Genomic DNA, 13068 nt, shown 5'->3' with positions numbered 1-13068 from the left:
AATGACTTTACCTATTATAACGTGCATGCCAAGTCTTGCCAAATGCTTCACAGTTTGGTAACCAATTCCTTTAGCCCCTCCAGTCACTATAGCAACCTTTCCATTTTGTGTAGGGAAAACTATATGAAGAAAAAAAAAATAACAAACAAAAAAAAAGATTAGTTCACAATAGTAACGCAATTAAGAAGTTAAGAAGTATTTTAAAGACGTATATACTTAGCAGACCACTCAAGCCAGGCCAGCAAACAATCTCAGAAGCAGACTCTGTATGGAAATAAAAACTATTGAGCATCTGCCATTATTTACTGCGCTATAATTTTCCAGTATTAACAGATCACAAAAGACTGAGGTTGATGACACAAAAGACAAGCACCCAGTTTAGGAAGTTTCCCATTTCTATTTGCATGCATGTCATCATCCTGCAGCAATCTGGCCTTTAAAATTTTCACCTTAACTTTGTTACAGAGCAAGGTGACAGCTGTTACAAGTCAGCTCAGGGATGGTTTACTCCATGCATACAGGGAAAAAAAATTAATTATCAGCAGCACGATATCCTGAAGACTTCTTAAATGATGAAGGACAGGCCAGTAGCATCAGGGAAATAGCAAACAGCTCAGCCACAGATGACATCTCTAAAGGGCAGGAGCCAGCTGACCTAATTTACCTGCATAACCGAGCACTCTCCCCATTGAAAATCACAGGGTCCTGCCCCCAGATAAGGAGGGAGCAACTCTCTGCATGAAAACCCCCAACAACTTTTCCCACCCATCCCATCCCTCTCCTGCAGAAGCCAGCAGCCCTGATGCCCGCAGTCGGCCCCAAACCACCTGCACCCCAACAAAAGCTCCTTAACCCAGGGCAACGTGCAGCCCAGCAGGCAGGGCTCATTCCTCAAAGGCCCTCTGCTAGGGGATGCTTAGACCTACGGCCTGTGTCCCCAGGCAGCCCTTTGACCACCAAATGAGCCAAAAAGTGGCTGGGATGGCCCCAGCAGGGCGGCCACCATCCTGACTGTGAGCTCTCATGTCAGCTGTGGGTTGCCCACTGCATCTCTCCAGGATGGAGGGAGCCCTCCCACCAAAGGAGAGCAAAGGCATTTTAATCTAACTGCTTGTGGAACACACAAATTAGGTCAAATATCAAATATGATTTTTTTATGAGGTGGCGAATCTTTCATGTGAAGTACCATGTGGTCTTCAGGTGACCAAGGTGAATTTCTGTTTGCTTTTTAGAAGAAGCTGCTAGGTATCTGTACGGAGAAAACGGCGCTGAATATTTTATCTTGCCATGGTGCAGTGTCCATAGGCAAAATTACAGATAAAAAAATGTTAAAAAGACTTTCATCTATCAAAGGACTTTCAATTTTGATTTCTAGGTTTTTAGGGGATTGCTTTGTCATACAACATGAACTCATATTTTACATGGTTATGAAAGACAGAACTGGTGCTGGCACAAGCCGCTTCCTTCACAGTAACTTCAAAAAGGACCCAGATTTCACCTTTTCTGAAACACATAGTTCTTTCCAGCACAATTCAACATGAATTTCTGTTCTCTTCAGGTAATGACGTGATTCTTCCCATTCATGCAGAGTGAGAATTGGTTGCAACTATCTGAAAGTTAATTCCTGTTACAGTGATAGCCATGCATGTAGGTTTCCTCATACATATAAGTTGAGCTAAATAAAACTTTCGCAAGAGCTTTCCCAAAGGGCTTCAGTTTAGTTACAAGCAGTCCGCAATTTCCACCAAAAATACTTTTCATAACAAACTCTAAATAAAATGCCCACTTTCTTTTCAATAGTTAAGCCTCGAAACTAAAGCTAGACCTGACACTAAACACTTGGGTCAGTCGTCCACTCGGGGTAGTATTTTTTAATTGCTTATTACTTTACCAGACTCGGCCCTTTTAGATTATGTTTTCCTGGTCTGTTCTCTGTCAGTGAAGCAGAAAACAAAAGGAAAAAAATACATTTTTGGAGTTTTTGAAAATGCAGACTGGAAATAAAGACTTTAAAGAGGAAGAAAAATGAATGTTCTTAGTGTGAAACAAGTTGTCACCTCTATGTGAACAGTCTTTGTGCCTCAGCATGACCAAATACACTTGAAATTTGTCAAGGACATACAATGTCAAGTCCTTTCAGCCATGGAGTGAAAAATCATTGCCTGAATGATTTGCGTTCATAAAAAGGGGGACCAGTACATGCCCACTGTTCAACATTTTAGAACACATGAAAACAAGAGCACATTGCCTTGTACCAAAGGTGAATTGAGAGGAGACACGACTGTCTCATAACTGGGAACACAGCAATACTCTGCAAGACGGCAGACAAATCTGAAACAAACTATTTTTTGAGCTTTTGTTAGGTCAAAAAGTTCAAGTTAACATTTTTCTAGTGAAAAATGAATTCTTGCAAAGCAATTCCCTCTTCACTCAGTCGAGCCCATGCTGCAAGAGCCATTCTAAGGCCTCTCCCGAGGGGTCGAACAGCTTTAAATCTATACAGGGAGCACTGGCATTGCCTTGGTGTTAAAGCGGGAAAGGCCATTTCTGGCCATGACAGATACTTGTGTGAATTTTGCATGTGACAACTGCATATGTACTTGTAAAGAAAACGTCAGCTAGAAGGCGAAAATGTGATCTGAAGTCCACTAAGCATTTTTTTTTTTAAAGTTTAGTTAATCCAATCATAAACTACATTGAATATTCTGCTGATACAATAACGCGAGTTGCACAAAGGAGAGGCTTGCTTCCTCCCCAGAACTCTTTCTCCCCATTTATCCTTCATCCCCTTTCACCTGTGCATTTCGGTATAGAATCTGGAGAAACAAGGAAAATGAAGTCATTTCCATTTTTGTTTATTTCACTATAGCTGAAAAAACATACTCCAACGCCAACAAAAGGAATTTGTTCAAGAGAAATTGCTTTCCTTTAGGCCTCTCACCACACTGCCAACCTGACATTTGGATTTTGCATGTTGCATACTGGTGCTGCCACTCATTTCCATTACTGCACCACTATAGCTACCTATTGAATAAGAAGTGACATTTCAGTGCAAAATTAATTCACTTAGAAGAAATGGATGAAAGAAAAGGAGAAAAAGAAGTCAGGACTGGGGAAGGCGCAATAACACGAAGGAAAAATGGGAAGTCAGAAGAGCAAAGCGGTAACAGGTACCACAGCGGTGAAATGGCGCTTAGCACAGGACAATGAAAGAAAATGCCTGGTCCTACCCTGTCCATGAGGACTGCAAAGAACAGGACAATTTTTGGTCCCAGCAGCCACTCAAATCAGGTACATTACAAACCTGCAATGAAGAGCAGGACAGATGCACAGACTCCACTGCAGAGATGCATTCAGCAAGATCCTATATTACAGAGAGCTTTAAAACAGGCCTGTTTGTGGCAGCTAGCTCCAACGGGCTAAGGAAGCACCCAGGGAGGGAGAAATGAGGGCTGCAGACACATAGATGAATGGCCAGTATCCATTTTATTTACAGCAGGTACAGTATACAGCTTCTACATAGCATGGTTTTGAATAGACACAACACTGCATGTCACATCTCAGTGTATCAGCTCACTGCAGCCAAACAGGAAAGACAAAGAGGAAAAACTGAAACACATCTTTCAGAGCTGGGGGCAGGGGGGAGGAAAAAACAAAACAAAACAAACAAAAAAAACCCCAACAAAATAACCCCATCAATTAATTCTTAACTTTTATTTTTATTAACCTTAATTTTAATCTGCATAAAAGGTGTACTGTTTCCACCAAGACAAATACCTTAATGTAAAATGAATCTCCATGAAAATGAGACACTGTTGGTTCTTACACCGATAAAAGTGGTCAAGATCAAATCCAGGCTGCATGTGTAAGCCAGCGGCAACTACAGTGAAAGGCAGGCTCTTGGTGCCCTGTTCCCACTAGAACTCTGCTGTTGGGTAGAGTTTGCAAAACACTCACCTTTTCAGGGTGAAAACACCTCTTCCATGATGAAACTTAACATCGAACTTTCAAAGCAGACCTGGGCTCTGCCTGGTGCTCCAGCAGATACTGTTTATTTTGGGTGAGAGGTTGAGGAGCGAGCGTGGCCGGAGGCTGAGAGCCCTCCAGGCAGGAGGCAGCGAAGACTCACTGGCTTTGCCACACTGGGGATTTTCCCTCTGGTGCTTCTTGCACCTCATTTAAAACATCCCAGCTCTGTCTCTGCCTCTACTCCTGGTAAGTAGGCAGATACTGATCTCAATTACACAGGCGTAATGCCAGTGCTCTCACCGTGGGACAAGAGAACCGTACAGTCCTGCTGCTAATGAAATCCCATGACCAAGCTGTTCATTTCCCTTTGTGTTCGGCGAAGCCAGCCTGCAGTCCCTAAGTGCTACTTTATCACGCTGAAGTCTGAGAGAGGCTTCTCCCGGGGTGCAGGTTCTGCCTGTATCCCAACATATTTGGAAGAAATAAGCCTGTCTACTTTGCAAGCGGATTAAGCTAAAGCAGAAAAATAAGGCAGATTTAGTCTGTAATAAATATGTCCAGATGTAAAGCTGTTTTAAAATAATTGTTGTCCTTTTAAATATACTTCTCCTTAATCCAAAATAACTTCCATGCACATCCTAGCACAAAGCTGAAACTATGAAGAATTTAAGGCAATTCTGTAAATTTTTACAATAGCAATTTTTAAGGGGCTGTCAAGATGTTCCTGCAACTGCCAAGACCACCAGAAATAAAACAGACCGTAGGCTCGTATCAATGACCACCTCCATATCGATGACCAGTTCCTGCTGGCAAAACCTCAGCTCTGGGGTAGGGATGGGGTTAATTGAAGTAGCCAAATCAACACAGGCATTAAACGTTGTTCTTCGCAGAAACATACCATGTGAACACAGACAATGCAAAAGCTCAGAAGAGCTCCCCTTAAGAGCTGCTTGCTTTGGCATTCTGTGATCTTTACAACACAGCCCGGTTAAGGCCCAAAAAAGGAAGAAAAAGGTATTATTAAAGCTTTATTAAAAGTAAATGACATCAAATTTTTACAAAGTTCCATCTCCTACCCTATTAATCTAGCATCTGCATTGTGGAACATTCTGAGTCACATGCACATTAAAATGTAATATCTTTATATTATTCTCTTCATCAAATCCTCTTTCTAAGACATTGGAGGCCAAAGGCAGAATTTAGATTGTCTGAATCAGTCTCCAGTCCTCATCAGGCAAGAAAGACAAGTGCTGCTGAAGGCATCCAAAGAGCTGGTCAGAGGAGCCACCCAAGAGGCACCACACTGGGACCTGCCTGCACCTCCCGAACTGGGCACACAGTGTAGGGACTTTGGTGCCATTTGCACTGAAGAGACCCCTGCAGACAAATCCTACCAGTTAAATTTTTCCTTCCTCCTATACCTGAATAATTTACATGCAAATATTATGCCTGAAGGTAACGGGGAGAACCACAGGTGGGGGGAAAAGATATAATGAAAAAAAGAAAAGAAGCCCCAATGAATATTTAGTTTGGTGACCGAACAACAAGAGCCAAGTTTGGAGCTGTTCCCATACAGCAACACCAAGTGAGAAAAAGAAAGCAAACTAATTGTCAGTCCTCATCTAATGCCACAGGACAAGGCACCATCGAGTTTTTATAGTTGGCTGAAGAATTCATATAGCTCAGTCTACCACAGAATTATTCTCCACAAAAATCTCTTTTTCCTTGATTTACATGGTGGTGATGCTGAGATTATAGCCATTAACATCCCTTTCAAAGCAAATGTAGAAAAATGATTCATTTGCTACTCCGAGAGGCAACCAGTAGACTGCTGGGGAATCCACGCAGCTTTCAGCAACAGCCTTCAGTGTGTTAGATGTTACAGTCACATCTCTGTAAACTTCTGTTTTGGCAGAAACTGGGTAAACAGAGCCCAGACTCAAAAAGTCACCCCAGCACTATCCTAACAGAAGAAAATTTCTGGTACTCAAGTCCTGAGGAATAAACCACACAATGTTTTTTCTCATACAGCACCAGCTTTCACCAGTGGAAAAGCTGCATGTCCTAAGCATGTCGTAAGCCTGTGCAGATGATCTTTCAATTGCAAATGGTCTTTCCAAATTTGCACACCAAAATATTTTCTGCCTCTGCTGCTTCCTATCACTTTCCTAAGGAACATCAAAATGCAATCAAGATGGAAGGCCTTTGAGGCTGGAAACCAGGTAGGTCACAACCAGCCTGACTTGTCCTTCTGTGAAGAGGTATCCTGCTGGTTTCAGCAACTGAGGCCATCACACCTTCACTGATGAACAACTGTCATGTGCACATGCAGATCCACTGGCATATGACCAACAGGTCCATGTACCTCAAATCCTTGGGCACATTGTGTAAGGGTGATTTATTTGCCCGGGGAGAGCATTTGTTCTAATTCTGCACCAGCTAGGTGATGAGCCTCCTAGCTTTTGTCTTACTTTACTTCTGTAGAAGTGGAGTCGGGAATTACGAGCAAATGGAGGTACCAGAGACAGGATGGTCCTGGAATCACTCATGGGAAGGGAAAGGTGTTGAAGAACCAGAACAGCAGGAGAAACCAAACCATGGAAATGTGTCCCTTACCCTACAAACGCATAGTATCTCAAGGTGTTATTAATGGAACAGCAGCAGCCAGATGGCTGTAAGAATTTCAGCAGCCAGGGGAAGACCTAATTTAAGAAGCCTCCCACACACCCATCAATAGAGAAGACAGATTGTTAACAACCACTCGCAAAACCACAGCAAAACCCCTGGCATCCGTAAGACCAAGTTTTCTGTTTAACCATTGCATAAGGTGCACACAAGTCCTAAAACACTGCGTGCCAACAAACAGTAGCTCACACTTACCCACACTGGAAATTCATAGAAGCTCCATCCCCTGTATTTCAGGCAGGGATATCCGACACGGGAACACACATGCAGCCCGTGCCTGTGAAGCAGGCATTTCCACAATACAGCAGAGCTCTCACACACACGCAGCATGGACAGTCACTGGACCAGCAGCAGCAATTTGTCTGGGCTCCCTGGACACCTGGAAACCCAAGCAGTGCCGTGACTCAAGCCAAGGCACCACATATCTAGCAAGCCTGGACAAATGGCTAAAGTGTACGAAGGCAGCAAATGACACAAAAGCAGAGGAGCTGACAGCTACGCCAACAGAAAAGCAGCATACTCACCCAGCCAAGGAGCTAATGTGTATCCTCATCCCTTCCTGGCCTCATCAACATAGGAACAAGTGATATCTCTCCAGAGTTAGCACTAAACATCTGCTGAGCCAGACTAATGATTATTTTTTTTTTAATTGCCAATGAAAACAATTTAAAAAACGCCAAACATTTAATTCTGCTGTAAGTTTATAGCATTTGTTTAGCTTTTTGAAAAGCATGCCAGCTTGCTTGTAGGGACAAAGTGATAACATTTGCAGGCAAGATGTCAAGCCCTTCACAGAAGCCAGATACAAGATCCCAAAATCAATTCCAGGACTCATCCCCAGATATCTCATTCAACACAGGAGAAAGTCATACTATAGGATTAATAAGCAGAATAGCTCCTCCTCCTCTTATTTTTCAACTCATGAACACACTGGGGAGCCTTGGGAGGTATTAGATAGCAACAAGTATTATTAGAGTTCACTATCCCCAGACCGAAGTTCCAGTATCCACAGCAAGACCTAACTATAGTAGAAGAAATTCACATATTAGAAAAGATGCAAGACAACCTGGTGCAATATTAACAAGAAAGATGTGATGGCAGCATTACAGTACTGGAAGAAATATTTTTTTGCTAAAGAAAAATAATGACACTCTAAATAAGGCAGCTTTTCAGAGCAACAGTTTTTGGCACTCAAAAAGCCAGGTCCTGTGATAAGAGATCTTTCTTGCAAAAATGGGAAGCGGGGTGGAAAGCTGCATTAAAAATCTCATTTGCAAGACACATCTATCTGCATTTCTTGTGGTGATTCCTGGAAAGACAGGATAAATACCGATAAAGGGAGAAGTGGGGGGGGAACACAGGGTGTGGAAGGGGAAGCAGAAGAGAGTGTTAAGACTCTCAAAGACACAGGAAAATATTTTTATTGTCAAAGAGGTTATTTTTGAATGCTTCAGCCCCCCTCACCCTCTCTTCGCTTACCCCCCGACTTCCAACTATTTAGCTGAAAGAGACACATCACTAAGCAACTTAAGACACCTGAATCATAAATCTTTGCATGGTGTTATTGTCCTCAAGGCAAAAAAAAGTCCAATGAGGTGACCTGCACAGACAGCTTGGCCTCCTGCTACTTATGGGTGCAAATCAACTGTGGTTTGGTGCAGGGAAGATGGTGTAAGCCAAGGCACTGTAACCACAGACTGGTAGAAAGGTAAGCTATGGCTACTGCCAAAGTCATCCGAAAAATACTTCCTCTGCGCTTGCTCATGTATTTTCAGTGCCCTGTTCTCTAGAGTGTGTGACTGGACTTTGCAAGTGAAGAAGTCCTGCCTGGTTATGAGAGCCAAGGGAAGCTGCATTTTCACACATCTTTCGGCTGGACCCTGAGTTCTTTTGGTTTATTTGTCAAATAGAATCCTCAGTAATATTGATCCTGGGCTTTGTGATGCTGCTAGACTTGGCAGAAGGGCTGCACAGACAAAAAGGTAACTGCAGTTTTCGAAAACAATATAGGTGGCAATTTTCTGAACTGGTTTATGCTGTCTTTGCTCTGACTGCGAAGAATCTCTTCCTCCAATAAACCCGACACAGACCTTCTGTATCATGCCCATTGACCACACCAAAAAAAGCTGAATGTTGCCCCCCGCCCAAGAAAGCAGAGGCTGAGATGGAGAAAACTAAAGAGGATGGTTAATATGGGAAGATTTCTTGCCATTTCTGAATTGGCTTTCTCTAAGACAATGGGAAACAAGGCTGCATTGAAAAGTGGTTTGATTAAGTATATATCTGAGCTTTTTACCATACAAGTTCAGGCTGATTTTGACAGAGAGATATTAGGAAATTTGATCCCAACGAATATGGAGCTGCCCTAAGGTGAAAGAAAGCAAAAGTAGAAGGGAGGGTGCAGTTCCCGAGTCCTAAATCTCACTTCTGGCCATGTTTGCCATTCTCGGGTACTTTGTTCCCTTAGCCAAAACTCATCTAAAGATAAGAGATTTGAATCTAATTTTGATGAGTGCCAAACAGATAGATTGAACACACCATTATACAAATCAGACAGTTGGGAAATACCACAGTGCACTATTAAAATCTACTAAAAATTCATCAGGAATCCAGGTTTGCCCACAATGCGCTCTGGGAGTAAAGTTCCCAACCAAATGTATAGGAATAGCAGAGCACTTGATCCCTGGGAGGAGCTGGAGAGGCAGGGGTTAGAGAGAAAGAAAGAAAAAAGAGATGGAAAAGTTGCTTTAGATCTACAAATACAAATTGTATTAATGAAATTATGACTCTGCAAGTTCCAAACGGGCATCGAGCAACTTCTGCTATCACACGCTGATCCTTATCTTAAACATCCTTGCTATTCTTGGCTTGAGACAGCTTTTGCCAGAGAAATACAAGTCTCGAGACAAGGATATTTCAGATAAAGGCTGATACCACATATAGACAAACTTGTGCAAGAATATTTGACACCAGACTACCCACTGGCGTTACACCACACATGGCATTTTTTACTCCAATATGCAATCATTCTGTCTTGGGGAAAGATGCCAACTAGGGCCTCGAATGAGGCCATGAAACGCCGCCTTCACTTGGAAGGGAGGGCTTTGCTGCCGTGCAGCCAGGTACGAGAGGTGTGCGGGACACCGTCGCGCTCCGATGGGAGCGGCGGCTGAAGGGCACAGCACCAGCGGGGCTCAGCCAGGGCGATCGATGCATGAGCGCTCCTGGCTTTGCTCGTAAAAGGCACTTCACAAAATCTAATGCAGGGCTTTCTGAAATAAGGACAAGAGGGTTGTTGCAGTCCTATGAAGAAATTCTGGTAATTCCTTACAGTATAGTGGACAGCCACAGCCTGCATGTGACAGATTGCTGGTCCTGTCAAAAATACCAGGAGAAGAAACTCGACACAAGCTCCAAGAGGAAAATAACCATCCTTACATATGCATATATTTAAAGGAACCATTTACCCATCTCATTTCTTACATGGGAAAATACTATCACAAGAATAGAGAAGGACATATTTCCATTTGTCATGTATTCTCTGCCCTGCTTATCTTTCATTCCTTTTATATATTTACCTATTAAATCTTACTCTTTGGCTTTCTTCTCTTTCACTCCAGTCACACGAAAGATAGGGAAGTTACATACAGGTGTATCTTCAAATCAAGAAAAAGCATCTGGTTATCTTTTGAACAGATTTACTAATACTTACTCCCATACTCCCTCCCTCTGGGCAAATGTAACTGTACAATACCTCAGGCAATGTCATTTTATGTAAAACTTCCCAATGCTCTTCAAGTCATGTCACCTTGTAATTATATTTTTTTCCTGTTGTGAAATAAGAGATGAAAAAGAGGAGCTCATCCCAGGAGATTTAAATAGGGGTAATGGAAATAGCTCTGCATAGTCTAATACCTGCAGAATGAACTTTCCCATCCTGCAAAAGTTAAGAGACATTAGAATTATTTTTTTTTTCATTCTGTATCAGGAACCAAAGATTATCCAGGCTTCAAGCTTTTACAAACACCTAAGAAGTAGATGCAGCTCCGTGTCAGAATGGTTTACATTCCTCAAGATGTAAAAAAACATTTCAAGCCCTTGCCCTCAGTCATACCCCAAGCATACAAAAGCCTTCCCAGCATAACACCCAATCTAACAGCAGAAAGTTTCAGTGCCACCAAACATTTGCCATTTAAAGACACATTTCCTTCCTCCAGGCCATGCTCAGAAATCCAGTGACAATTTGTAAGAAGCCATAAATAGAAAAGAAAGTGAAATGTACGTAATGCCAGAAAATGTCTTCTCTCAGAAAGACCACGTCCCAGCGATCTCAAACAACTTGACAGTTAATATGCAGGCACTGTGGCACAGAATTCCTAAGGATTTAAAATTTCATATCTACCTGTGAAAAATTAGCATTTAGGTTACAGTTTTGACCTAAAAAACATGTCAATGGTTTGAAATGACAGTGAGTTTGAAATGCTAAAAAAAAAAGAATCGGCAAAGAGTGACATGCCTGTTACTCCATTATGACCTGAATAAATGTCACAACTGGCTGCAATGCAGAAACTTCATTTTAGATGATTGTAAGTGCTGGGCTGGTTGTTTCACAACAAAGAGACCTCAGCAAGGGGAAAAAACAAACAGCACAACAAAAACCCTGCTGCTACTCTTGATTTAATCCCAAATAAAGCAGAAATCAACCCAAGCAGGCAAGCCCCCACACCTTCCACAGAAGAAAGGCTCTGTCACAAACCTTCGAGTCTGGAGAATATTTACAGTAATCAAAGCTCAGAAAATGCTGAAACTCCAGATATTCATCAGCACTTTCATACGCAGAAACTGAAGCAGAGAGTGATCTTACTTACGGTCAAACTGGAAAGACTGATCTACTTACAGTCAAACTGGAAATCCAAACCAAAAGCGAAATAGTTACCTACTTTTTAGCATCTCACCACAGGAATTAAAAAGCCAACAGAAAAAAATTTATACTTTGCACTATGATCTATACTTTTCAAAAGACCAAATATTTTATTTTCAATTTTCAAGATAGTATTGACAGTATTATTGTATTCCTAGACAGTACAGGATATTGTATCACAACCCCCAATATCGTCTTTACAGCTTCTATTTGTACCGCTTGTGAATTCCAACACCTTTTGTTATGACCACATGCTATTAAAGGATTGAATTAATCATTCCATCACTTCTTGCTCAGAGCGCAGATGGAAAGATACAGCTGGGCAACCAATAGATCATAAAAGTTGATTCTTTAAATATTCCCTTATTATATTAGACTGGGGGGGAGGGGGGAGGGGGGAGTTGGCAAGATCATTAAGAGTAGTTTAAACTGCATCTCCTCTCTTCCCAGAGGCAGAGAATGTAATTTCCATATCCCAATCAAGCTTAAGAGCACCCAGCTGAAGGTCACATTCAGATCTGCCTCTTGAAGCCAACAAAATGCTCTGCTGCCACTTAAACAGTCCCCTTTGCTTCCCGTGGCTTCTGCATGACAGTATTTACATCTAACATAAATAAGTAAGCAGAAGTCACAAGTTGGTATACGGAACTTAAAAGGTAATTGAAAGTTTCTGGAGTAGTTCACTTCAGAAAACTCTGCAATCACTTGTGAACTGAAGTGCTTGTTATCATATACAAAGCTCCAGTAATTAGAATCAGGAAAAGAGGTACAAAGCGATTAGAGATTATTGGGAAAAACCTACTTAATAGGACGCATAGCACATAAACCAATCGATACTTAAAGCTATCACGACATACCTGCAATTAATTAAAATACAAAACATTAAAAAGCACATTTCCAAATTAATAAAATTGTCAGAAGCGACCAACAATCAGAAGCCATGACAGCATCATCATTCATGTGAGAAAACCCTCAGGTGCTACTGGCTGAATAAAAAAGATGGAAAATAGCCTCAGCGTCCCTTCCTCTCCCTCTCTGCCCTACCTCCGTATCCTTCAAACCAGTCCCTGGATAAAACATTTATTTCTTCGGCTAGCCAGCACCTGGTGAAGAATCTGGACAGTGGCAAAAGCTGTCTGCAGACCATCACTCATGTGTGCCCATCTGCCCCTCAGTGGATGCACCCAAAGCAGTGGCTCCAAGGAAAGTCAGGCTCACCTTGCTTGTGTGGGACAAGAGGATGGAGACAGGGCAGGCACTTGTGGGGCTGCCCAGCCCCCGGGGGAGCTGCCCCGCGGGGGTGATGCCTGAGCTTGGTGCCCTGGATGCCCAGGGCTTTGAGCTGCCCAACCCTCCACTGCCACATGCCACCTCCCAGGGCCACCTCGCAGCTTCCAGAAGCACAGACTCATGACGGAATATAGCTTGGGGGGTGGGGGTGGGGGGGTATTTTTTAATATTTGTTTTTAAGATGGGAGTTTCACTGAACCCCC

The 13068-nt window shown here is 42.5% G+C and overlaps 1 protein-coding gene across 1 annotated transcript in view; it reads right to left on the bottom strand.

Annotated features, from left to right (window-relative positions):
- The window catches only part of DHRSX (dehydrogenase/reductase X-linked), a 168454-nt gene that overhangs the window by 130446 nt on the left and 24940 nt on the right, over positions 1-13068 (bottom strand). The window contains exon 2 of the mRNA XM_055801434.1: positions 12-119. Coding sequence (XP_055657409.1) covers positions 12-119 — 108 coding nt within the window. The remainder of the gene's footprint in view (positions 1-11; positions 120-13068) is intronic.

This window comes from Falco peregrinus, chromosome 4, assembly GCF_023634155.1.
Source record: "Falco peregrinus isolate bFalPer1 chromosome 4, bFalPer1.pri, whole genome shotgun sequence".
NCBI lineage: Eukaryota > Metazoa > Chordata > Aves > Falconiformes > Falconidae > Falco > Falco peregrinus.
The sequence above is the reverse complement of the archived record's forward strand: the minus strand, read 5'-3'. Positions and strand labels throughout refer to the sequence as shown.